Consider the following 27451-nt stretch of genomic DNA (forward strand, 5'->3'; position numbering starts at 1 on the left):
CTCCAGTCAAAGACTCAACCCCAGTACTTACTGCTGATCAATTTGCAAGCGTCGAATATATGAATTCCCAACTATCTGGAGAGGTTCGTTTATTACTTTTTTACATGAATGTTTGTGCATGCTTCAAGACTAAATAAAGATAATGGTCAAATTTAGAGGGGTTTTGACAGAATAATGGGAGGTGGATGGGTTCCCACTGTCTGGAGGGTCAGTAGCTAAAAGGCGCACATTCTCGACAAGATCACTTCAAAATAATTGGCAAAGTAAACCAGAGAGGGTGGGGGAGTATCAGTTTTGCACATGAGAATGCTAGAAGCAGGTTCGATACTAGCCTCTGAAAGGAAACTGCATTTATCTTTAAGGTGCAAAAATTTTGACGGGTTTGGAACAGGGGTGTGGGACCAGTTTGAACAGATCTTCCAAAAAGCTGACATGGGAATGGGGAGCCAAATGGTCTTGTTTTTTGAATTGAATTGGATTTATTGTCACGTGTACCGAGGCACGGTGAAAAGCTTTGTCTTGTGAGCAATACGGGCAGATCGCACAGAGTTAAATAGCATAGATAATAAGTAATAGGTAAACAGCGGCAAAAGCAAAAACACAGATATAGGCGAATGTTAAGAGTTTGTGAGTTCATTCAGTATTCTAACAATGTTAGGGTAGAAACTGTTTTGAAACCAGCTGGTGCGTGTGTTCAGGCTTCTGTACCTTCTCCCCGATGGTAAAGGTTGTAGAAAAACATTGCCAGGGTGGGATGGATCTTTGAGGATGCTGGTGGCCTTTCCTTGACAGCGGGCCTGGTAGATGGATTCTATAGATGGGAGGTTGGCCTTTGTGATTTGCTAGGATATTGCCTGGTATGGAGGGAAGGTCTTATGAGGAAAGGCTGAGAGACTTGAGGCTGTTTTCATGAGAGAGAAGGTCGAGAGGTAACTTAATAGAGGCATATAAGATGATCAGAGGATTAGAAAGGGTGGACAGTGAGAGGCTTTTTCCTTGGATGGTGATGGCTACCTGTTTACACTCTCTGTAACCATCTCTGATCTTGAGTGGTACAGTTGCCATACCAGGTAGTGATACATCCAGACAGAATGTTCTCAATGGTGCACTATAGAAGTTGCAAAGATGCCATGTGATTCTGTTTAGTGTGAATAGAAGCAATGCCACCTCAAATCATATTTTATATTGACTGATTATCCTCCCTCGTTGGCATGCCTACTGTAGATGTTTCCGTAATAAAACTATACTATGTTTCTATATACAGCATTCCAAAGTCCTGACAGGGTCAGATTCAACCTCACCATCCTCCTTATCTCTCAGTCACCAGGTTCTGGTAATGTAGGATAGATGCCCCCTTGGACTGTTAAGTCAGGAGGTATGGGATGTGGAATTCCTTATTGGAGAGAGGGGAAAGGGAAGGTTGGTTGGGAGTGGGATGGATATCTGCACTCTCGGATCCCACCAACCAAGTCAAGTTTCCAAGTAGCAGCAACCCAATTCTATCTGCCTTGTTAGACTTTACAAGCTTCTTTTCCAGCTTGCTTTGCCATTCTACCTATTTAAAGCATCTCTGAAGCCACCTTTCATTCCTATACTTTACTATTGTGACCCTCTATGGCCCTTGCACTTTTATTCGCTTTGTCTATTAATCACAACCGTCTTGTTACTTAGTAGGAGAAACAAGTGTACGGAGTATTTCTTAAATAGTGAGAGGTTGGAAAGGGACCTTGGTGTCTTTGTTGATGACTGAAGGCTAACATACAGGTACCACAAGCTAATAGGAAAGCTAAAGGATCATTAACCTTTATTGGAGGAGGATTTGAATACAGGAGTAATGAAATCTTGCTCCAAGTGTTATGGGATTATTTATAGGAACTGTGTTGCAGGAAAGGTATTATTGCCATAGAAGGAGTGCAGTGAAGGTTTGCAAGACTTGGTCCTGAGATGGTGGAGTGTCCTATGAAGAGAGATTGGCCAAACTGGGCCTGTATTCTCTAAATGCTTCAGAAAATGAGAAGTGATCCATGTGCATAGATCCCTGAAAGTTATCAGGATTGATAGGGTTGTTAAGATGGTATACGGCGTGTTAGCTTTTATTGGGAGAGGGATTGAGTTTCAGAACCATGAGGTCATGTTGCAGCTGTACAAAACTCTGGTGCGGTCGCACTTGAAGTGTTGCATACAATTCTGGTCGCTGCATTATAGAGAGGATGTGAAAGCTTTGGAAAAGGTTCAGAGGAGATTTACTAGTATATTGCCTGGTATGGAGGGAAGGTCTTATGAGGAAAGGCTGAGAGACTTGAGGCTGTTTTTATTAGAGAGAAGGTCGAGAGGTAACTTAATAGAGGCATACAAGATAATCAGAGAGTTAGATCGGGTGGGCAGTGAGAGCCTTTTTCCTCAGATGGTGATGGCTAGCACGAGGGGACATAGCTTTAAATTGAGGGGTGATAGATATAGGACATGTCAGAGGTAGGTTCTTTACTGACAGAGTAGTCAGGACATGGAACATCCTGCCTGCAACAGTAGTAGATTCGCCAGCTTTAAGGGCATTTAAATGGTCATTGAGTCAACATATGGATGAAAATGGAATAGTATAGATTAGATAGGCTTCAGATTGGTTCCACAGGTCGGCGCAACACTGAGGGCTGAAGGGTCTGTACTGCGCTGGAATGTTCTATGTTTTATGATCACATTGAAACATGCAAAATACTGAAAGGGATAGACTGGGTCTATCGTAAGGTAAAACGTTTCTCCTGGCTGGGGAGACTGGAACCAGAGGGCACAATTTGAAAATAAGGGGCATGCCATTTGGGTCTGAGATGAGGAGATTTCTTTGACTTAGAGGGTGGTGTTCCACTGAGGGCTGTGGAAGATCAGTCCTTGAGCAAAATGTAGAGATCAATCAGTTACTGCTTCCCAATGGTATAGGGGATGGGGTAAATGAAGGTTATTGAAGTGTTCAATCAGCCAGGATTCTATTGAATAGAGAGGCACGTTCGATGGACTGAAATGGCCTATTCATGTTCTTACGTTCCCATTACAGACTGTTAATTGTCTGGAAGATCATCAACACTGCCTCTTGCCGTTCCTTCTGCTTTTATTTAACTGCAAAGAATGTGTTTTGTGGTTCAAAGTTATTGATGAAATATTAAAAGGATATTTTGAAATGTTGAGCATGCTCACTTATGCATGAAACAATTGATGAAGGAGTGTAAACAATGTGAGTAATGGATTCATCTTTACCAGGGAAACACCCACTCACTGGTGAGCTCACCTTGCGAGGACAGAGTCCCTGCCACCTGACCTGCCTATCATCTCTTTACACCCAAGCAGAGTGGGACAGCCCTCCTCTGGCTCAGCCATGGCAGTTCTAAGAGTGTCGTTCACTAAGAGCAGAAGGAACAAACTAGCCCAGGTGCTGTGGATCTTAAACTGGGTGTCGGTCGTGATGGGCCTGCTTCTGATCATCTTGGGAGCTTTCCTGAAAATGGAGATCGGGAAACACAGTGAGGTAATGGTCAGCCAAGGGGCAGATTCGATCCCACACATGCTGCTGGCCGTGGGAGCCATTGCCTGTGGCATCAACTTCCTGGGGAGCAAGATCTGCCATGATTGTTCGGACAGCCAGAGGTTCACTCGCTGGAGGTTGGCAATGCTTCCTTATGTCGTCTGCACCTTCTTCTTTACCTTCTGCATCCTAGCTGGGGCATTGGTGTGCTATACCATGAAGAGCTCCCTGGAGGAATCTCTCCACCTGGGCCTCAAGCGAGCTATGAGTTTTTACAAGGACACTGACACCCCCGGGCTCTGCTTCATGAAGAAGACTATGGATGAGCTGCAGTTCAAGTTTCACTGCTGTGGGAACAATGGATTCAGGGACTGGTTTGAGATCCAGTGGATCAGCACACGTTACTTGAACTTGAACTCCAAAGATGTTCAGAAGTAAGTAGACAGGGAAATGGGCAGCAAACATATGGAAACTCAAACAATGTACTTTAACGGAGCGGCATGGTAGCTCAGTGGTTAGCGCTGCTGCCTCACAGCGCCAGGGACCTGCGTTTGAATCTAGTCTCAGGCGACTGTCTGTTTGGAGTTTGCACATTCTCCCTGTGTCTGCGAGGTTTCCTCTGGGTGCTCCGGTTTCCTCCCACAGGTCAGGTGAATTGGCCATGACAAATTGCCCACAGCATTAGGTGTATTAGTCACATGGAAATGGGTTTGGTTGGATTACTCTTCAGAAGGTCAGTGTGGACTTGTTGGGCTGAAGGGCCTGTTTCCACTCTGCAGGGAATCTAATCTAAAAACTCTGACAAATGTGAGGACCTTATTTCTTAACTTCTTTCATTTTCCTAATATTAGTTTCAATTTGTATTTTAATCGTTCATATTGAGCCTTTCAGTTTCCTTTCCTTCACCGCAACGTCTTTATTCCTTCAAGAGATAGCGCCGTCGTTATAATTAAACTGAGGTACTCAATTGGCGTCATTCAGAGGGATGCTAAGAGTCAGCCATATTGTTGTGGGTCTGGAGTCACATGGAGGCCTCATCAGAGTAAGGACGTTAGTGAACTGGATATTTTACAGCAATGGTCACCATTCCTGAGGCTAGCTTTATAGGTTTAATCAAATGAAAATTAAATTCCACCAGCGACTATAATTTGGATTCAAACCCATTTGACCTGGACTTCTGGATTACTAGTCCAATGATGTTATCACCTGGTCACATCCTTGCCCTGGAGAAATGGGGACTGCAGGTGCTGGAGATCAGAGTCGAGCGTGTGGTGCTGGAAAAGCACAGCAGGTCAGGCAGCATCCGAGCAGCAGGAGAATTGACGTTTTGGGCACAAGCCCTTCATCAGATATCCTTTAAGATTTCCTGATGAAGGGCTTATGCCCAAAGAGTTGACTCTCCTGCTCCTTGGATGCTGCCTGACCAGCTGAACTTTCCCAGCACCACACCCTCAACCCACATCCTTGCCCTGATTCATTTAGTGCAGCTCCTGGTCTAATTATAATTTTCCTTTTGTCCTCATTCTATAAGTGGTAAGAACAGGTTGACCAGGGGAAATTATAAATAAAGACAGAATACAAGAATCAGGAGGTTTGCTGTGCCTTTATTAAACACAGGATTGTGTCCAGTTGTGAGTACTTGGCTTTAGGGTGCATTGAGATTTCTGAAAAGGGGCAAAGGAAAAAATGACCCAGATAGATTCCAGGGCTGGGGCCTTACATTTACAGGAGGAATTGGGATTATTCCCTCAGAGCAGAATTGGCTATGAAGAGATTCGATAAAGGAGTGAAAACCATGAAAGGGTCTCAGTTAGAATAAATATGAGAGAAAGTATATTCTAGATTAGAGTGGTGCTGGAAAAGCACAGCAGGTCAGGCAGCATCCGAGGAGCAGGAAAATCGACATTTTGGGCAAAAGCCCTTCATCAGGAATAGAGGCAGGGTGGAGAGGTAAATGAGAGCAGGGTGGGAGTGGGTAGAAAGTAGCATAGGGTACAATAGGTGAATGGGGGTGGGGATGGAGGTGATAGGTCAGAGAGGAGGGTGGAGTGGATAGGTGGAAAGGAAGATAGGCAGGTAGGACAGGTCGTGGGGATGGTGCTGAGCTGGAAGGTTGGAACTGGGGTGAGGTGGAGAAAGAGGAAATGAGGAAACTGGTGAAATCCACATTGATGCCCTGGGGTTGGAGGGTCCCAAGGCAGAAGATGAGGCGTTCTTCCTGCAGGCGTCGGGTGGTGAGGGAGCAGTGATGGAGGAGGCCCAGGACTTGCATGTCCTCAGCAGAGTGGGAGGGGGAGTTGAAAGTATGTCTAGTAGCTGACAGCTTGATAACTAAAAGACACAGATGACAGGTGAATAACGAGTCTTGGCGTGAGGGAAGGCCTTGTCAGGCAGTCTTATGATCTGGAAGAAGGAAGTGAGGACTGCAAATGCTGGAGATCAGAGTCGAGAGTGTGGTGTTGGAAAAGCACAGCAGGTCAGGGAGCATCCGAGGAGCAGGAGAGTTGACAGTTTGGGCATAAGCCCTTCATCAGGAAGGCAAAACCTGGTATAGTGGTGGATACAGGTTCAATAGTAACCTCCAGATGTGGCAACAGCTGAAGGAGAAAGAAAATAACAGGGACAATATTGAACAGGAGTAGACTGAGGTGCAGAGGGATTTAGGTGTTGTGGTGCATGAGTGACAAAAAGTCAGTTTGCAGATACAGCACGTAGCTGAAAATGTGTTGCTGGAAAAGTGCAGCAGGTCAGGCAGCATCCAAGGAACAGGAGAATCGACGTTTCGGGCATCAGCCCTTCTTCAGGAATGAGGAAAGTGTATCAAGCAGGCTAAGATAAAAGGTATGGAGGAGGGACTTGGGGGAGGGGCGTTGGGAATGCGATAGGTGGAGGGAGGTCAAGGTGAGGGTGACAGGCCGGAGTGGGGTGGGGGCGGAGAGGTCAGGAAGAAGATTGCAGGTTAGGAAGGCGGTGCTGAGTTCGAGAGATTTGATTGAGACAAGGTGGGGGGAGGGGAAATGAGGAAACTGGAGAAATCTGAGTTCATCTCTTGTGGTTGGAGGGTTCCCAGGCGGAAGATGAGGCGCTCTTCCTCCAACCGTCGTGTTGCTATGGTCTGGCGATGGAGGAGTCCAAGGACCTGCATGTCCTTGGTGGAGTGGGAGGGGGAGTTGAAGTGTTGAGCCACGGGGTGGTTGGGTTGGTTGGTCCGGGTGTCCCAGAGGTGTTCTCTGAAACGTTCCGCAAGTAGGTGGCCTGTCTCCCCAATATAGAGGAGGCCACATCGAGTGCAGCGGATGCAATAGATGATGTGTGTGGAGGTGCAGGTGAATTTGTGGCGGATATGGAAGGATCCCTTGGGGCCTTGGAGGGAAGTAAGGGGGGAGGTGTGGGCACAAGTTTTGCATTTCTTGTGGTTGCAGGGGAAGGTGCCGGGAGTGGAGGTTGGGTTGGTGGGGGGTGTGGACCTGATGAGGGAGTCACGGAGGGAGTGGTCTTTTCAGAACGCTGATAGGGAAGGGGAGGGAAATATGTCCCTGGTGGTGGGGTCCGTTTGGAGGTGGCGGAAATGACAGTGGATGATACGATATGGAGGTTGGTGGGGTGGTAGGTGAGGACCAGTGGGGTTCTGTCCTGGTGGCGGTTGGAGGGGCGGGGTTCAAGCGTGGAGGAGCGGGAAGTGGAGGAGATGCAGTGGAGGGCATCGTCGATCACGTCTGGGGGGAAATTGCGGTCCTTGAAGAAGGAGGCCATCTGGGTGGTACGGTTTTGGAACTGGTCGTCCTGGGAGCAGATGCGGCGGAGACGAAGGAATTGGGAATGTGGGATGGCGTTTTTACAGGGGGTAGGGTGGGAGGAGGTGTACTCTAGGTAGCTGTGGGAGTCGGTTGGTTTATAATAAATGTCCGTGTCGATTTGGTCACCCGAGATGGAAATGGAAAGGTCTAGGAAGGGGAGGGAGGAGTCTGAGACAGTCCAGGTGAATTTGAGGTCGGGGTGGAAAGTGTTGGTAAAGTGGATGACTGTTCAACCTCCTCGTGGGAGCACGAGGCAGCGCCGATACAGTCATCGATGTAGTGGAGGAAAAGGTGGGGGGGTGGGGCCAGTGTAGCTGCGGAAGATGGACTGTTCCACATATCCTACGAAGAGGCAGGCATAGCTGGGGCCCGTGTGGGTGCCCATGGCTACTCCTTTGGTTTGGAGGAAGTGGGAGGATTGGAAAGGGAAGTTGTTCAGGGTGAGGACCAGTTGGGGAGACAGGCTGCCTACTTGCGGAATGTTTCAGAGAACACCTCTGGGACACCTGGACCAACCAACCCAACCACCCCGTAGCCCAACACTTCAACTCCCCCTCCCACTCCACCAAGGACATGCAGGTCCTTGGACTCCTCCATCACCAGACCATGGCAACACGACGGTTGGAGGAAGAGCGCCTCATCTTCCGCCTGGGAACCCTCCAACCACAAGGGATGAACTCAGATTTCTCCAGTTTCCTCATTTCCCCTCCCCCCACCTTGTCTCAGTCAAATCCCTCAAACTCAGCACCTCCTTCCTAACCTGCAATCTTCTTCCTGACCTCTCTGCCCCCACCCCACTCCGGCCTATCACCCTCACCTTGACCTCCCTCCACCTATTGCATTCCCAATGCCCCTCCCCCAAGTCCCTCCTCCCTACCTTTATCTTAGCCTGCTGGACACACTTTCCTCATTCCTGAAGAAGGGCTGATGCCCGAAACGTCGATTCTCCTGTTCCTTGGATGCTGCCTGACCTGCTGCGCTTTTCCAGCAACACATTTTCAGCTCTGATCTCCAGCATCTGCAGTCCTCACTTTCTCCTCGAAGATACAGCACGTAATCAGGAAAGGCAATGGGATGCTATCCTCTATTAGAAGGAGAGTTGGACATAAAAGTGAAGGTATACAGGATCTTGGTGAGATCACATCTCGAATGTCATGTGCAATTTTGGTCTCCTTATTTAAGGAAGGATGTAAATACATTGGAGGTGGTTCAGAGGAACGTTATGAGAGCGATACCTGGAATTAATTGGTTGTCTCATCAGGAAAAGTTTGATATGCTCAGCTCATTTCCTCTGGAGTTCAGCAAAGTGAGGGGTGATTTGATTGAAGTGTGTAAGGTCCTAAATGGTCACAACAAGGTAGACGTGGACAAGAATGTTTCTTCTTCTGGGTGGTCTAAAGCTAGTGGGTCACTGTTTAAAACTTAGGGCCCAAACCTGGCCTTTCAGAATCCTTACATGTCGAGCTCTCCAATGCTGGAAACACCATTCCCAGTTGTGGCCTGTTCCTGCTGCACAACCAGTTCTTACAACTGGCCAAACTAATCTTTGTGTTTAGGAATCCCTGAGCTCCTGGGGAGTCCCTATTTCATGTTATCTGGGATTGTTACCTGCAGGAACAGGATTCAGAAGGAAGCATCAGTGGGGAGACAGGAAGTGGGAGGGTGCATGGAAGAGGATCATTTTGCAGGAATGCGTAGAAGCAACAGCCCCACCTGGCTGGGGCACCGTCACCTCAGCCGTAACATGTACAAGTCATTCCCCAGTATTGGTGTTTCTGTCCCTTTAAGGGTGGAGAACCTAGCACACACATATACCGCTAGCAACACCCCCAAGTCACACCCCACCCAGGAATTGTCATAAGACCATAAGATATAGGAGCAGAATTAGGCCATTTGGCCCATTGAGTCTGTTCCATCATTCAATTGTGACTATGTTTCTCAACCCCATCCTCCCACCTTCTCCCCGTAACCCTTGATCCCATTACGAATGAAGAACCTATCTATTGCTGTCTTAAATACAGCCAATGACTGGGCCTCTCTGTGACAATGAGTTCCACCCTCTGGCTGAAGAAATTCCTCCTCATCTCAGTTCTAAAGAGTCATTCCCTCACTCTGAAGCTGCACCCACGGGTCATACTCTCTCTTACTATTAGAAGCATCTTCTCCATGTCCACTGTATACATGCCACTCAATATTCAGTAAGTTTCAATTAGATGCCCCCTTCATCCATCAAGTACAGGCCCAGAGTCTTTAACCGCTCCTCATGTGACAAGTCTTTCATCCCCGGGCTCATTCTTGTAAATCTTCTCTGGACACCCTCCAAGGCCAGCACACCCTTCCTTAGATATGGACCCCAAAAGTCCTCACAATATTCCGAATGCAATCTGACCAAAGCCTTATACAGCCTCAGCAGTACATCTCTGCTCTTGTATTCTAGCCCTCACAAAATGAATACTAATATTGAATTTGCCTTCCAGATTGCAAACTGAAGTTGTACTCCTAAGTCCCATTTGTGCTTCAGATTTATGAAGCCTTTCCCCATTCAGAAAATAGCCGATGCCTCTATTCTTCCTCCCAAAGTGCATATCGTCACAGTTTGCCACATTGTATTCCATCTGCTACTTCGTTGCCCACTCTCCTAGCCTGTCCAAGTCCTTCTGCAGTCTTCCCTGGCTCTCCAACATCACCTGTACCTTCATCTTATGACATCTGGAAATTTAGCAAACATGTCCTCAGTTCCTTTGCCCAGAACATCCATGTGTAACTGTTTGCTAAATGTCCTGTACTGACTCCTCAACCACTTCATTCTCCAGAATCAGATCCATAAATAAGTTCTCATTGTGTCTGAAACATATTGATTCAGAAAATTCTCCCGAACACATTCAGGAATTCATGACCCACTCTGCCCTTTATGTCACTTCTACCCATGCCTATGTTAGAATAATAAAGTTCTCCCACTATAATTATTCTGTAGCTTATGGTACTCGGTAAATTCTCTGTGAATTTCCTCCTCTATTTCTTGGGTAGCCTCTAGAATGAAGCCAGTTCTAAAATACTACAAACTGTTTACACTACAACTACTTCCCATGTTGGCATTATTTTATTTATTCATGGGAAGTGGGCATTTCTGGCTGGCTAACATTTACCTGGCCGTCCCTAGTTGCCCCTTGAGAAGGTGTCGGTGAGCTGCCTTCTTGAACTGCTGCTGTGGGTGGTCTCCCAGGAATGAAGGAATAGCTGAACAGGTTGGAGGATATGAATGTTTGGGGCAGAAACCAACATACCTGTGGAAGGAGAGGTATTGTTTTCGCTCTGCAGTTACAAAAAAAAGGCAGCCCGAACCTGCAGACAGCCAGTTCATTTCACCATATCAGTTGCTGTAAGCCGTGATTTTTAAAAAGTTAATAAATCAGAAACTTTTATAAGTGTGAGTCAGTTACCCTGAGCAAACAAGTGAAAGTACCTTGTTTTGAGTAAAATACAACAAGTTGAAATGACTCTACAGAGTCACCAAGTTAGCTTTTATTGAACGTGGAGAGGCCTTGACACTGGTCCAGCTCCTTCAGAACCAGCTCTGAGAGTGAGCAGAACCCCTAACACTCCTGTTATTTTTATTTTATTGAACAGTACAAAATACAGTTGACAAAAAACAGAAAACAGCAATTCACAAAAAAATCCCCACCACGTACAGGGGAAGGGGCAGCAAAGCCAAACCAGTTCTCAGGGAAATGGGGACAAACCTCAAATCCCAATTTCAGTCAAAACATAACAGCAACAAACACCAACAAGGCAGTGCAACCAAATGAGAAACAGTGCATCGAACACAGACCCAATACAGCTGTAAAAAACAAGACACCTGACACCTCGTCTGCACCACATACTGATCAGACCGTCCTTGGCTAGCCTTCCTGCAGGATAGCCAGCCTTCCAGTCTTTGGCCGCCCTGTGTTCTGACCAACCCTCCCCAGGCCTGCTTTCCTCCAGGCCAGTCATCGACCACCCAGCTCCCAGTCGCCCTGCACACTGACTGATCTACCCCGCTCCACTTTCCTACGAGCTGGTTGTTGGCTTTCCAGTCTCCGGCTGGTCTGCATACTGACTAACCCTCCCAGCCCACTTTCCTCCAGCAACCGGCTCCCAGTCACCTCACATACTAACCAAACCACCCCCCCCGACCTGCTTTCCTACAATCACGCTGTTGGCCTTCTAGCACCCTGGCTGCCCCATGTACTGACTGACCCTTTCCCCCTGGCCAGCGTTCCTATGGACCAGATATCGACTGTCCGGCTCCCAGCCTCCCTGCGTACTGACCGGTCCTCCCGCGGTCAGCCTTCCTATGGGCTGCTGTCAGCCGCCTGGCTCAGCCTCCCCACATACTGACCGGCCTGCCCTATACCGGCTCTCCTGCAAGGACACTATCTGTTTCCTGACCTCGCCCACCCTGCTCCTCCCGGCCTGCTTTCCTCCAGGCCGGTCATCAACCCTCCGGCCCTCAGCCAGCCGACATACTGGCTGCCCCTCTCCTGACCAGTTTTCCTGTGGGCACGCTGTCGGCTGCCTAGATCCCAGCCACCCAGCGTACTAATAGCCCCCGCGTTCCCTCAGGCCGGTCATCAACCCTTCAGCTCCTGCTTTCCCCACGGACTGACTCGCCCACCTTGGCCCACACTCAAACACAATTAAATACAAAACGCACATACAGAATTCACAAATCCTCACATCACAGTTTCCAGTACCAAGGCAGAGTCCACACCACACACGCAGGTGTTCAGTCTTCACAAAGACCTGGTCCATCCAGAGGACAGGTCTACTCACATCAGTACACAGTACATCATAAAGGTGCCGTTAACTCACAGGGATTTGGTCCATTCCCAAAGGCCGAGTCCACTCCAGGATGCAGCAATTACTCACCTCCCCGCACACACCCAGGTGTTCAGTTTTTACAGAGGCCTAGTCACCCACAAAGAGCCAGGCCTACCCATACAGGGACAGCTTGTCTGGAAAGATGGATTTTCTCACAGAGGCCCAGTCCAAACACCAAAAAAAGTAAACCAGAGTGCAAGGGCTAAGTCCTGCTGTAAAATCATCATCGTCCTTTTCTCAAAGAAGAGAAAGAGTAACACAAAGGCTGTAACCAGGCAGTGAAACAACAGTTTCCTAATGATTGCTTAAATCAGCCAGTTCCAAAATCAATCCTCGATTTAAAAAAAAAGGAATACCAGTTAACAAACTGACTGTGTAAACCAGCCAGTTCAGCAATCAGGGATCCCCCCCAAAAAATAAACAGAAACCAACAGCGTCAGTAACTCACTGGATGTGGGTAGCCAGCTCAGAGTCAGTCCTGTCCCTGATACAAATGGAGAGTCCTTCATCACTGATCCAGCTCCGTCAGTACCAGCTCTCAGAGTGAACAGAACCGCTGACACTCCTGCTTTTTTTCTTTCTTTCCTCGTTTTTTTGTTATTTTCCCCACTCTACCGCCTAACAGTGGTACTGCTTATTTTTCCCCAGCGCCCATGTCGTGTGAGTGCAGGTGTGAGACGCAGTGAAGGACACAAGATGTACAAATCTTTATTCAAATTTCCACCACCAGGAAGAAACACCCAAGTGGCCAGTGACAAGCACTCCCCTTCACATCAAAGGGCAATACTGTGTGATCAAAACAGTGAAGGGGAGGGTAAGGACTAAATCAAAATACAGTTGGACGGGGAAGTAATACACTCCACTCCCTGCGGCGCCCACCTCTCCCTGAACAACTCCAGGGTGTTGGTGGACACCGCGTGCTCCTTCTCCAAGGACACCCGGGCTCTAATGTAACCGCGGAAGAGGGGCAGGCAGTCGGCCCGCTGCCTGGACCTGTTTATGGCCAGTTTGACCAGGCCCAGGAACATTCCTGTTTATATTTTTTTTTCTTTTTTTTTCTTTGAGAGTCACAGTCCCACACTGATCCAATTCTCCACACAATGGGGAAAAACACCTGAGTGGACAGTGACAAGCACTGCCCTTCACATCAAAGGGCCACTCCTGTTTATTTTTTTCTTTTTTTTTCTTCCCACACTACCGCCTAAGTGCGGTAGTGCTTATTTTTATTCCCCAGCACCCATGGTGTGTGTGTGTGTGTGTGTGTATGTAGGTGTGAGACACAGTGAAAGACACAAAGTGCATGAATCTTTATTCAATTTCCACCACCAGGAGGGTAGGAAAACACCCGAGTGGCCAGTGACAAGCACTGCCCTTCAAACCACAGGGCAATGCTGTGTGATCAAAAAGGTGAAGGGGAGGGTAGGGACTAAATCAAAATAGAGTTGGAGGGAGAAATGATGCACTCCACTCCCTGCGGCGCCCACCTCTCCCTGAACAACTCCAGGGTGTTGGTGGACACCGCGTGCTCCTTCTCCAAGGACACCCAGGCCCTAACGTAACCCCGGAAGAGGGGCAGGCAGTCGGCCCTAACGACCCCCTCCACGGCCCGCTGCCTGGACCTTTTGATGGCCAGTTTGGCCAGGCCCAGGAACATTCCTGTTTATATATGTCAGCCCTGGCTCCCTGACTGGACCAGATTAACAGCCCTAATCTGGGAATTCATATTCTATGAGGTCCACTTCGTTAGAATCACTACATAAGTTACCTCCACGTTTGCTACTTATTAAGAAATATCACAAACAGTCAATACTGAAACAATGATTGAAACGTTTTTTGCATATAGCAACCAAAATAAGACCCCTCAAGTAAACAAGCTAAGCCTCTCAACTCAACTTGGCCATTACCTGATTAATGGTGGATTCTAGCTATGATTGCAATCAACTCGACCTGTCTCTGGATGTCCAGGTTTGGATCGTTGTGCAGTACCTGTCTCTGGATGTCCAGGGTTGGATCGTTGTCCAGTGTTTTCTGGAGTTCTGCTCCTGAGGAATCCTGGAGTTAAACTCTTATACAATATTCCGTCCTTCAAGTTTATGGAGAGATCATTTTGATGATTGTTTCAATTCTTTCATATTGACGACAGCTCTGAAACTATTAAGTCTGCAGCTTGCCTTCTTATCAGAAGGAGCTTCCTTGATCCTTGGTACATTTGGCATTGACTATCAGTTTGAAGGCACAGCTTTCCTGCAATTAACACCTTAAATTCCTCTGCAGGATAGTCATTTGTCTTTATGGCATAAGGCAGCCATTTATCAAGCAGTTGTTAAAACCGTTTTGTTCATGTAGCTATGACTCATTCTTCTTCTAAGCATCGCTAATTGTTTTCAATTCCTGTATAACAGGTTGTCCCTGTCCCTTAATAGTTTATTCCAGGCACAGCTATTGCTGCGTCTTTCAATCTGTGGAAAATCCTTAAACTTCTGAAGTACATATTATCCACAACAGGAAGAAGGAAGATTGAGAAGCATTCAGAACAACAAACGGATCATTTCAGCAAACTGAACAAGGGCCAGTGAACTGCCTTTCCTGTCTTCCCCTCCACCATTACATCCGTGTTTCTTTGGTCAGTGTGTGCACGGAGAGTGAGGATTTTACAAGTGGGTTTTCATTTTAATAGAATTATATATCAGTGGCCCACAACGGTTTACTTAGAGTTAGAGTTCAATGAGTTTGTAATAAATACTAATTCAGGTGTGGCCTGAAAACCTGGTCCATGTTTTGTGCCAACCCAGGGTCCAGGAATTTTACATACTTTCCAAAATTCTTAACTTTTGTGACAGTTCAGGAATAAAGGGGCTTGCTTTCCAGCATACATGCCCCAGTGAGGGGTGAGGGGTAAATGCTCCAGCCCATGTCCCATAAGTGAATAAAGGAAAGTTGCTCACCAATTAGTACCATCCCGAATGTTGATGTTCCTGATTGCTTTTGCCTTGCTCCCTGGAAGTGTCACACCGTCTGAGTCCCAGCCCCTGAACCCCTTCAGGTGTACAGCTTTTATTTATGACTCTCTGGCCCAGATTGATCCAGAGTGTCTCCCTCTGTCCTAGCTCATAGAACGCTGACTTTTAAACTTATCGTTTGATATTCAAACTTGAGAGTTTCTGGTGGGGTAGAATAGATAGGAGAAACCACTTTCAGAGCAGCTTTCCAGAGGGCTCAGATTTGAGTTGTTACAGCCTGGAATTCACGACCTGGAAGAAACATTTAATACTGGCTTTCAAAAGGAATTTGGAAGAAACGTCAAGGATCCTCAAAGGGATGTGATGAGGGAGGAGGGAAAACGGGATGAGTTAGATAGCTATTTCAAAGTCAATGCCAGCATGAAAGAAGCAAATTACCTCCTTGAAAACCCTTAAGATGTTGGAGCAGAAGAAGGCCATTTGGCCCATCAAGTCTGCTCTGCCATTCACTGACATCATGGATGATCTGATAATCATCAACTCCCATTTTCCTGCATCTTTCCACGTAATTCTCAATTCCCTTACTGATTAAAAACCTGTTTATCTCAGTCCTTTATTATGAAGATGTGGGCGTACTGTGCCTTTAAGAGAGTAAAAGCCAGCAGTGATAGCACCAAGTGTTCTCAATAAGACACAATGTAATATGTGCTCCAGCTACTGGGAGCTGGTTCCCTGGAAACAACAAAACATAAGACCATAAGACCATAAGACATAGGAGTGGAAGTAAGGCCATTCGGCCCATCGAGTCCACTCCGCCATTCAATCATGGCTGATGCGCATTTCAGCTCCACTTGCCAGCGTTCTCCCCGTAGCCCTTAATTCCTCTAGACAACAAGAACCTATCAATCTCGGCCTTGAAGACATTTAGCATCCCGGCTTCCACTGCACTCCGTGGCAATGAATTCCACAGGCCCACCACTCTCTGGCTTAAGAAATGTCTCCGCATTTCCGTTCTGAAATGACCCCCTCTAATTCTAAGGCTGTGTCCACGGGTCCTAGTCTCCTCGCCTAACAGAAACAATTTTCTAGCATCCACCTTTTCAAAGCCATGTATTATTTTGTACGTCTCTATTAGATCTCCCCTTAATCTTCTAAACTCCAACGAATACAATCCCAGTATCCTCAGCCGTTCCTCATATGCTAGACCTGTCATTCCAGGGATCATCCGTGTGAATCTCCGCTGGACACGTTCCAGTGCCAGTATGTCCTTCCTGAGGTGTGGGGACCAAAACTGGACACAGTACTCCAAATGGGGCCTAACCAGAGCTTTATAAAGTCTTAGTAGTACATCTCTGCTTTTATATTCCAACCCTCTTGAGATAAGAGACAACACTGCATTCGCTTTCTTAATCACAGACTCAACCTGCATGTTTACCTTTAGAGAATCCTCGACTAGCACTCCCAGATCCCTTTGTGCTTTGGCTTTATTAAGTTTCTCACCATTTAGAAAGTAGTCCATTCCTATATTCTTTTTGCCAAAGTGCAAGACCTCGCACTTGCTCACGTTAAATTCCATCAGCCATTTCCTGGACCACTCTCCCAACCTGTCTAGATCCTTCTGTAGCCTCCCCACTTCCTCAGTACTACCTGCCTGTCTACCTAACTTTGTATCATCGGCAAACTTCGCTAGAATGCCCCCGGTTCCCTCATCCAAATCATTAATATATAATGCGAACAGCTGTGGCCCCAGCACCGAACCCTGCGGGACACCGCTCGTCACCAGCTGCCATTCTGAAAAAGAACCTTTTATCCCAACTCTCTGCCTTCTGTTAGATAGCCAATCCTCAATCCATCCCAGCAGCTCACCTCGAACACCATGGGCCCTCACCTTGCTCAGCAGTCTCCCGTGTGGCACCTTATCAAAGGCCTTTTGAAAGTCCAGATAGACCACATCCACTGGGTTCCCCTGGTCTAACCTACTTGTTACCTCTTCAAAAAATTCCAACAGGTTTGTCAGGCATGACCTCCCTTTACTAAATCCATGTTGACTTGTTCTAATCAGACTCTGCTCTTCCAAGAATTTAGAAACCTCATCCTTAATGATGGATTCTAGAATTTTACCAACAACCGAGGTTAAGCTGATTGGCCTATAATTTTCCATCTTTTGCCTTGATCCTTTCTTGAACAAGGGGGTTACTACAGCCATCTTCCAATCATCCGGGACCTTTCCTGACTCCAGTGACTCTTGAAAGATCTCAACCAATGCCTCTGCTATTTCCTCAGCAACCTCTCTCAGAACTCTAGGGTGTATCCCATCGGGGCCAGGAGATTTATCAATTTTAAGACTTTTTAACTTTTCTAGCACTATCTCTTTCGTAATGGCAACCATACTCAACTCAGCCCCGTGACACCCTTTAATTTTTGGGATATTACTCATGTCTTCCACTGTGAAAACTGACGCAAAGTACTTGTTAAGTTCTCCTGCTATTTCCTTATCTCCCATCACTAGGCTCCCTGCATCAGTTTGAAGTGGCCCAATGTCTACTTTTGCCTGTCGTTTGTTTCTTATGTACTGAAAGAAACTTTTACTATTATTTCTAATATTACTGGCTAGCCTACCTTCATATTTGATCCTCTCATTTCTTATTACACTCTTTGTTATCCTCTGTTTGCTTTTGTATCCTTCCCAATCTTCTGATTTCCCACTGTTCTTAGCCACTTTATAGGATCTCTCTTTTTCTTTAATACATTTCCTGACTTCCTTTGTCAGCCAAGGTTGTCTAATCCCTCCCCGGTTAATCTTTCTTTTCTTGGGAATGAACCTCTGTACAGTGTCCTCAATTATACCTACAAACTCCTGCCATTTTTGCTCTAGTGTCTTCCCGGTTAGCCTCTGCTTCCAGTCTATTTTAGTCAGTTCCTCTCTCATGCCCTCATAATTACCTTTATTCAACTGTAACACCATTACATCAGATTTCGCCTTCTCCCTTTCAAACTCCAGACTGAACTCTACCATATTATGGTCGCTACTTCCTAAGGGTTCCCTTACTTTAAGATCTTTTATAGAGTCTGGTTCATTGCAAAGCACTAGGTCCAGAATAGCCTGCTCTCTTGTGGGCTCCATGACAAGCTGTTCCAAAAAGCCATCCTGTAAGCATTCCATGAATTCCATGAAAACAGATTTGAATTAGACCAGTTTAAATTATACCCTGGAAAATACCAAATACCATTCATGTTTGAACTGAGTATATTGACAATCTTAAAAGTCAATGACACAATCCGATGTTTTGGGGTATAAGACCGGGGAAAATTGAACAATTGGGAGGAGATTTGCCACCAGACCAACATCTGTAGACTGCGAGTCAGAACTCTCAGAGAGGTACCTGTCTAGAGAAGGAGTTTGCACAGAGAAAAACCTCAACACCGACCTGGGGAGCCAATCTACTGATGAAGATAAAGAGAAGAATGGGATCACTGGCTGGTTTTAAAATTTGAGTTTTTCTGTAAATCGTAATGAGTTTTGTCAGGCTAGGATTATAGAAGGGAAGGTAACAGACAGGTTAGAGTAAGGAATTGTAAATAATTGTGAGTTAATTATTCTCTGTTATACTTTAAGAAATAAAATTGTTAATTTTTACTTTAAATAGATCTTGGCCACTCGAATTTTTACAGATTACTGCATGGGACAAATCTTTTCTGTGTCGCTGACTTTAAATTAAGCAGGAGGGTTTATCCCGTGTTGTAACGCCTTGAATATACTTAATGACCCAGCCTCAACAGCCCTCTATGATAAATAATTCCACAGATTCACTCCTCTCTGAGAGAAGAAATTCCTTCTCATTTCTGTCGTACACATAGGATCCCCTTAGCCTGAGAGTGCTATAAAATGCAATGTTTTCTGCTCTTTGGCTGAATCGATTGATTTCAGTTGTGTGCATCGTCTGGGAACTTGATTTTTAACTCGCAAGTGTTTCCTCATTGCAGCCGTTTGAAGAGTAACATAGACGGGAAGTACTTACTGGATGCAATTCCATTCAGTTGCTGCAACTACAACTCTCCCCGGCCTTGTATCCAGCATCAACTCACCAACAACTCGGCTCATTACAACTATGACTACCTGACTGAAGAGCTCAACCACTGGACCACAGGCTGCAGACAGGCACTGCTTGACCATTACGTCCAGATCATGCAGTCCATAGGACTGTCTGTACTCATCATTTGGCTCTTTGAGGTAAATATCTACAACTAAAGATGTAACAACCCCCTTTCCATCTATATTATTTGCTAACCGTGATGCCGCGACTAAATTTTCTTAGCTATAAAAGTTTTAAACATCACCTCCATTTTGGATGGGGGTCAAGGGCTCTGATTCCATTCTCATTTCTCAGTCAGAAGGCCATGGGTTCAAGCTCTGGTAAAGCAATTGAACACAAAATCTTCCCCAGCACCGAGGGAGTGCTGTATGGTCACTGGTGCTGTTTCCCACCCGAGACGTTAACCATAGGCCTATTCGGGTCTCTGACGAGGGTCTCAACGTCCTGTTTAAATCCCGCCAGTGTTCCGATCATGTTTTTGGCCTTGATGGCACTTTCCCGCCATAATCCCCAATTTCGTTATGAATCAAAACTCTGTCTAACTCAGCCTTAAATATGTTAGTGACTCAGTCTCTACTGCTGTCTGGGGAAGAGACCCCCAAACACGAATGACCCTCCGAGGGAAAACATCTACCCTAGTCTCTGTCTTGATAAATGATATTTTATTAGTTTCGGTCTCCTCCACGAGAAGAGACGTTGGCAGTCCCCACAAGGTCAAATATGTTTCAATAGGATCACTTTCTAAACTCCAGTCATTTACTGAACCTGTCCAAGACTTTTTAGTGGTCTATCTACTTGGCATATTACTTGATATTTGCATTTACAATGCCTTTCTGTCAACAGCACATTCAGAAATGTGGTTTTTCCTCTCATCGTTTGCAGTTATGGGATCTTCCCACCAGAGTTGGAGGTGGAGCCACAGACACTGTAGCACAGCAGGGAGGGGTGAAGTTACCTGGCCAATTAATTCCAAGAGATAGTCACAGCCCTTAACACGGGGTCTTCTGATTTGGCATATGCTCAGAGATAGGAGGGTGCATGTGAGAGACAGGAGCCTCAGCTGTTCAGTTGTCCAGAGTCAACACTTTGTTAGCTTCTCTGGATGGTAATGAGGGTTGCAGCGTGGATGAGCTAATTGACCACGGCATAAGAATTCAGGAGATGGAAGCGAGAAGGAATGTTGTGGCAGTAGGGGACAATATAGTGAAGGGAACTGACACCATTCTCTGCAGCAAAGAGCATGGGTACAGATGGCTATGCTGTCAGGCTTCAGACTATCTGCTCTGGGCTGGAGAGGAACTGACAGTGGGAAAGGGAGAATCCAATAGTTGTACCAATAACAGAGATAGAACTGGGAAACAGGTTCTACTGAGGGCGTATGAGAAGTTGGGGGCTGATTCTCAAAGATAATAATCTCTAAATTATGATATCATCCACTTGCAACCTGGCATTGGGTAAGATTTGAGAAGTGTACAGGCAAAAGTGAGGACTGCAGATGCTGGAAACCAGTGTGGTGCTGGAAAAGCACAGCAGGTCAGGCAGCATCCGAGGAGCAGGAAAATCGACGTTTTGGGCAAAAGCCCTTCACCAGGAATTCCTGATGAAGGGCTTATGCCTGAAACGTCGATTTTCCTGCTCCTCGGATGCTGCCTGACCTGCTGTGCTTTTCCAGCACCATTCTGAGCTAAACTTTGACATGTCTTTGCTTCGCTCAAAGAATGCTGCGGGAGAAATGGTTCCAGTTCATCTGGCACTGGCACCAGTATTGAGGAAAGTAGGATTGTACTGTTGTAACAGTCTGCACCTGAACTATACTGGAACCAGTGGACTCGTGAACTGCATAACCAGAACGCTGAGAGGGCCTCAGACTAAATAAGGGGAGGGGTGTGAGGGATCAGACTTGAGTAAATGTAACAAGTCAAGGCGCGGGAGGAGAACAAAATATCAATGTGGAAAATGAAGGTCAGAGAATAGCAGGAAGGAAAGAGAGAGAGAGAGAGAAGAGTAACCAAGAAGCTGAACAGCAATCACGACTAGATGCTACAACAATAACAAAACAAAACTTTGTCTCTTAATGCATTTTGTACTCAAAACAAAGAAAATGAATTGATAGCACACATAGAACAATACAGCACAGCACAGAACAGGCCCTTCGGCCCACAATGTTGTGCCGAACTTCTATCCTAGATTAAGCACCCATCCATGTACCTATCCAAATGCCACTTCAAGGTTGCCAATGATTCTGACTCTAGATGTGAGCAAATATGATCTGATAGCCATTACAGAGAAATGGCTGCAGGATGACAAGGATTGGGTAGTAGTCTACATGCAGGGTTATGTGGCATGTGGGAAGAATACTAGCACCTGGGAAATGCGATGGAGGCAGGTTCAATTGAGGCATTCAAGGGGGCACTGACTGGGGGCACATGCAGGTTATGCAGGAGAATGACACTCAGTCAAAACACTCCACTGGTGCAGACACAATGGGCCAAATGGCCTCATACACAGAAACAGCAACACTTCTGTGGATAGGGATCTACATAAGGGCAGAGAGAAGGATAGTTTTGGTGCAGTCATCTTGGTTCGGGAGATCAGGACATAGAACCAGTTTGGATAGCATTGAGGAATAATGGAAGAAGGTGATCTACAGACCCCTGACAGTAACCATGATGGCTGGCTAAGTATAAAAGGGAAATAATGGGTTCTTGTGATAAAAGGACAGCAGTAAGCATAGGTGATTCTAACCTGCATGCAAACTGAAAAAGATCAAATTGGTAACAGTAGAATCGATGAGGAGCACTTGGCATATTTTTGCGATAGGTTCTGTGAGAAATACCTTCTAAAATACCAGAGAGCAGGCTGTACTGGACTTGGTACCAGGTAATACGACAGGATTAATTAATCAACCGTGAACAAAAGGCACCTCTCGGTAGCAGTGATCAAAATGTGATCAAATTATTCAGCTAGCTTGAAACAGGGAAGGGTGGATCTAAGACTAACTTTAAAAAGAACAAACAGCATCGGCGAAGTAAAGCCAGTTGAAGTGAACTATGATATTAAACCAGGAGGTAGGTCAGGAGAGAAGCAGTGGCAGACATTTAATGGGATATTTCAGAATACATTCCTACTATGAAGATGAGTTTCAAGGGGAGGACTCCCCATTTGTGGTTAATTAATGTCACAAATTAACTGGGAAGAGAGCACTGACACTCATTCCCCACTATTCAACAAGGTTTCATAAAATCTGTAAAGGTATAAAATGCCAGTTACATCACCAAATCCCACTGGCTGCTAATAGTTAAGCCTATCACGTTTCTTCCATAGCAGTGAATAAAAAAATCATTGTGACACACTTCAACTTAATAAGAGCACTCAGGGAAAAGATTTCTAATTTACACAACTTGAATGATGCCCTTCGAAAAGACCCCAAACATACTCAGTCACAATTAACAATGATGATTTAACACAGATATAGACACAAAGAGTACATACAAAGAGTATAGACAGGGTAAATAAAATTCCAAAGATCAACATTTCACATGACAAGGTAGAAATTCTGTCATTGCTGTTTGTGTCAGTTGTGATAATGAGACACTGATGTACAGTGATGGTCATCCTTCGATTCAGTGGTTGATCAGGTGTTCAGTTACTTTCTAGTATGAATTTTTTTTAAGCTTTCAAGGCTTTCTCTCTTTTCATCCACGATGAGTGTGAGTGTGAGTGAGACACGGTGGTTTTCTGTCTGCAGACTCCAAATATTTGTCCCCCTCTGATGATCTTAACATAAAGGTTTTTTTTTAAAAAATGCTTTGCTGTTCATCCAGAGTACTGCCACCTGGCAGAACCTTCTTAACTAGAAAGATTCTTGGTGTTAAAGTATAGAATTTGTACAGGCCATTTGGCCTAACAAGTCCACACCAACCCTCCGAAGAGTAACCCACCCAGGCTCATTCCCCTACTCTATTAAGATGGCATGGTGGCTCACTGTTTAACACTGCTGCCTCACAGCGCCAGGAACCTGGGTTTAATTCCTCCTATGGGCAAATGTGTGGGGTTTGCACATTCTCCCCCGTGTCTGTGTGGGTTTCCTCTGGGTGCTCCGGTTTCTTCCTACAATCTAAAGATGTACTGGTTAGGATGAATTGGCCATGTTAAATTGCCCATAGTGTTCAGGGATGTGTAGGTTAGGTACATTAGTCAGGAGTGGACTCGATGGGTCAAGTGGCCTTACTTCCACTCCTATGTCCTATGGTCTTACGATTGGCTGAATTTGAATTTGTTTTTTGTTTTATGGCAACACATCTGCGGCTATTTGTTTCGATTAAGCATTATGTTTTTACTTTGTTCAGGACACTTTGTGCTTTGTCAGTCTTTACTAGCTTTTCAACTCTCTTAAAGGTACAGTACACCTCTATTATACCGTCATGACACGAGTGAAGCGTTACCGAGCAAGCTGACGTATCTATGAATTAATAAGCTTCCAAGTCTTTATGCACTTCATCTCAGGGTCTTCAAATAGATGGCTCACAAAGTTGTAGGGACAAGGTATTAAGATTTCAAAATTTGTTACATTCTGCAAAGGTTCTATCAGATTGGAACGTAATCCCTCTGCTGAAGAAGGGAGGGAAGAAGAGAACAGGAAACTGCAGGCCTCTTTGCTCGATGTCTGTCATGGGGAAGGCATCGATGTAATAATAATAATAATAAAAACAGTGCTTGGATTTCGAGATGGTATTTGACAACATTTCACCAAAAATGTTGCTGTGGAGCTCATAGTGTAGGGTGCAATTGATTAGCATGGATCGAAGATTGGTCAGTAGAAACAGAGGGAATGTATCAGTGGGTATGATGTCATGAACAGTGTCCTGCAGGGGTCTATAACTGGGCCCTCAACTTTTTTACTATATATATGTATACATCAATGACTTAGATGAGAGGAACAAAGGCCTGGCAGCTAAATCTGCAGATAGCACAAAAACAGGCAGGAATGTACGCAGCAGCACAACACTTCTCATAAAAACTGAAACAACTGTGGATGCTGTAAATCAGAAAGAAGAAAAAAAGAAATTGCTGGAAAAGCTCAGCAGGTCTGGCAGCATCTGTGGAGAGAAATCAGAGTTAATGTTTTCAGGTGGAGTGGGTGTTCCTCAGAACCACCCCTCGTATTCTACTGTTTCAAGTGTCTGCCTTTATCCCCACTCTCGTGTCTTGTTATGGCCAATTGATTCACCAGGACAGTTATTTTGATTCCATGAATTTCAACATTAGCTAATAGTCTCTTATCAGGGATTTGATCAAATGTTTTCCAGATGTGTATTTAAATAAGATTGAGACACTTTCCAGTTCAGGATTTCATCTCAGATTCATTGAATCTCTACAGTGTGGAAACAGGCCATTTGGCCCAACAAGTCCACACTGACCCTCTGAAGAGTAATCCACCCAGACCCATTCCCCTATATTTACTCCTGACTAATGCATCTAACATTGTGGGCAATTTAGCACAGCCAATTCACGAAGCTGCACTTCTTTGGATTGTGGGAGGAAACCCACGCAGACACAGGGAGAAGGTGCAAACTTCACACTGTTACCCAGGTCCCTAGCACTGTGAGGCAGCAGAGCTAACCACTGAGCCACCATAATAAACATATCTGATAAACACTTCGAGGTTTCCTGAGGTTGTGGTAAGCGCTTTATAAAGATGGTGTTCTCTCCTGCGATTCTAAAGAAACCAGTTTTCTGTTTGTCTACAGATTTCAGTTCTCACTGGTGTCAGATACCTACAGACTGCAATGGAAAACGTCGTCCTGCAGGGAGATCCTGAGTGTGAGTCAGAGGGTTGGCTACTGGAGAACAACTTTGTGGAAAAAGCCAAAACAAATCTGAACATCATTAAAACCCTGCGCAAGGTCAATCAGATATCTACTATCTCTGGAATGGAAAATCCCAATTTGGACGTTAGAACAGCTGCCTATGGACCTGACAATGTCCTCCACTAAGTCCTCCCCACAACCACGGAGTAGCAACTTACTCCATGGGTCTTGTTTTCAGAATGGCGATAAATGTGTTTTAGATCAGTAAAGGGGGTCAACATTCCTACAAAGTCATGGTCAAATGATGGATTATATAATAGACATGACTTAAGGACAGTATCACATCTGGCCGATATACTTCAGTGTATGTTGAATCTATCCCAAATGTTTTGGGAGTTTTTGTTATTTACAACATACATTCTGTAGCATTTGCTGATTGCAAAATAGTCAAGTCTGATCTCCATTTTCCTCCCAAATTATCTGCATTTAACTGATCCATTAGCAGCCCTTCTTGAGAGAGAGGAGTTATTTTCCACTTTGATCCATTGCTGTTTTTGTCTCTCGTTGCTCCAATAGTAACTAGGTAGCCAATTTTTAGTAATGTTGGTCGAAGGGAGAACTCCCCTTTGCTTTTTTAAAGTAATGGGATCCTTTATATTCACTTGAGCAGGTGGAGAAGTCTCAGTCTGATATCTTGTCACCTCTGAGTGTTGACCGGTACCCTTGAGTTGTTGCTGGAAAATCTTCCATTTAGTTGCTACTTCGCTGCACAAGCTGGTGTTTTCCATAATATACAACCATAATTACAACAGTAATTATCGCCCAGCAAGCTTGATAGCAGAATTGAGCCTCAAAAATTGCAGAGCTCATTGTATAATATTTAGCTATGAATAATGACTAATCATTAATCTCCCATTTAAGCAAATACAAAAAGAAATCTAATTTCTATACTAGTTTAATGGTGTGGAGCGAGCTCTAATCTTAAATTCATTTTGGAGAGTTTCTTTAGAGAACAGGAAGAATGGATTTGTTTTTTCTTTGATTACATTGAAAATTTGAGATATCTATAAAAATGCACAGATTTAAACCTAAAAATCTAAGTTATTCACTTTGTAAAGTATGAATTTTTAGTCTTAATACAAGAACTTTTAAAAGAGAACATTCTGGAAAGGTAGCCTGCACTGTCTTCAGCTGGTTTCATTTCTTTCTTCAGATGTTCAGGCAATTGACCCAACTGAGTAGTTCACTCGGTCATTTCAGAAGGGACTTAAGATTCAACCACATTGCTGTGGGTATGGAGTCACATGCAGGGTAAGGATGGCAGATTTTGTTCTCTGAAGGACGTTAGTAATTTTATAGTCCAAGACTGTGGTGCTGTAAAAGCACAGTCGATCTCCAGCATCTGCAGTTCTCCATTAGTGATTTTATGACACTGTTTTCATGGTCATCATTAGACTATTAATTCCATACTTTGTTTTCAGAATTGGACATAGCTGTTAGACTGGGTCTGCAGCAGGCGGTGAGGGAAGCAACAAGGAGGAAAAACATACTTGACCTCAACCTCACCAATTTACCTGTGCAGGATTCAAACCCAAGGCCTTAGAGTAACATCTATGTCTCTAGGTTGCCAGTCAGCAACAATACCACTCCATCATGGTCTGCTGTAAATTGGTACATTTACATTTCATCCATTTATGCAAGCTGCAGTGAAACACTGGCAAAAGTCAAACTTACACTTCACAAGTGATTAAACATGTATTAGGAAAGCACATCTCTTCACTGAGATGGCACATGTCAGATGACATGATGGCCCCTAGTATTTTTATTCTATTTAAGTCAAATCTAATCAGATTGGTTTATTGGACTAACAAGTTCTATCCATTAAGCAGATTGTATCTTGAGCAGGATCTTGTCTAGCCAAGTTTGTCCTCCTGACCTGTTCTCACTATCCAATCTCTAACTGGATTTCAGTTTGCTTTAACCTTCAATTTATTAAATATAATAAGTTGAGAAAAAAATCTTTCAGTTGTGGAATAACCCAAGTCCCAATGTTCATTTAATTTCAAAATCATTCTCAATGCTTACAAACTCAGGGCAATCTGCTGTTCTTTGAGATATTGACCAAAATAATTTTGTTTTTGTTACTGAGGTTTCAGTTTGAAGTCAGACCTGAAAGGTAACACCGACGATAGATTTGATACTCAGTTCTCTGCAGTGGGATCATAACCTCGTGGCCTTTTGATAGGAGTGGAGAAAACTACTCTCTGACAAGCCTCATAAAGCTGGGTGGGTGATACTGGGACTATCAAAATATTAGGTTTCCTCAACAGATTTAGTGTTCAAGACCGAAGGCAAACGTATGCATTTTCATATTGATATTCTTGGACATGGTGAGTTTCCAGCTCTCTTCCAAAAA

The 27451-nt window shown here is 45.0% G+C and overlaps 1 protein-coding gene across 1 annotated transcript; it reads left to right on the forward strand.

Annotated features, from left to right (window-relative positions):
• Positions 1 to 27449, forward strand: LOC140475956 (photoreceptor outer segment membrane glycoprotein 2-like). Its single transcript, XM_072567870.1, has 4 exons — positions 1 to 83; positions 3250 to 3945; positions 19116 to 19362; positions 24976 to 27449. The coding sequence occupies exons 2-4, from the start codon at positions 3365 to 3367 to the stop codon at positions 25219 to 25221; spliced, it is 1074 nt and encodes a 357-aa protein (XP_072423971.1). The 5' UTR covers positions 1 to 83; positions 3250 to 3364; the 3' UTR covers positions 25222 to 27449.
• The last annotated feature ends 2 nt before the right edge of the window (positions 27450 to 27451 follow it).

This window comes from Chiloscyllium punctatum, chromosome 4 (genome assembly GCF_047496795.1).
Source record: "Chiloscyllium punctatum isolate Juve2018m chromosome 4, sChiPun1.3, whole genome shotgun sequence".
NCBI classification, from domain to species: Eukaryota; Metazoa; Chordata; class Chondrichthyes; order Orectolobiformes; family Hemiscylliidae; genus Chiloscyllium; species Chiloscyllium punctatum.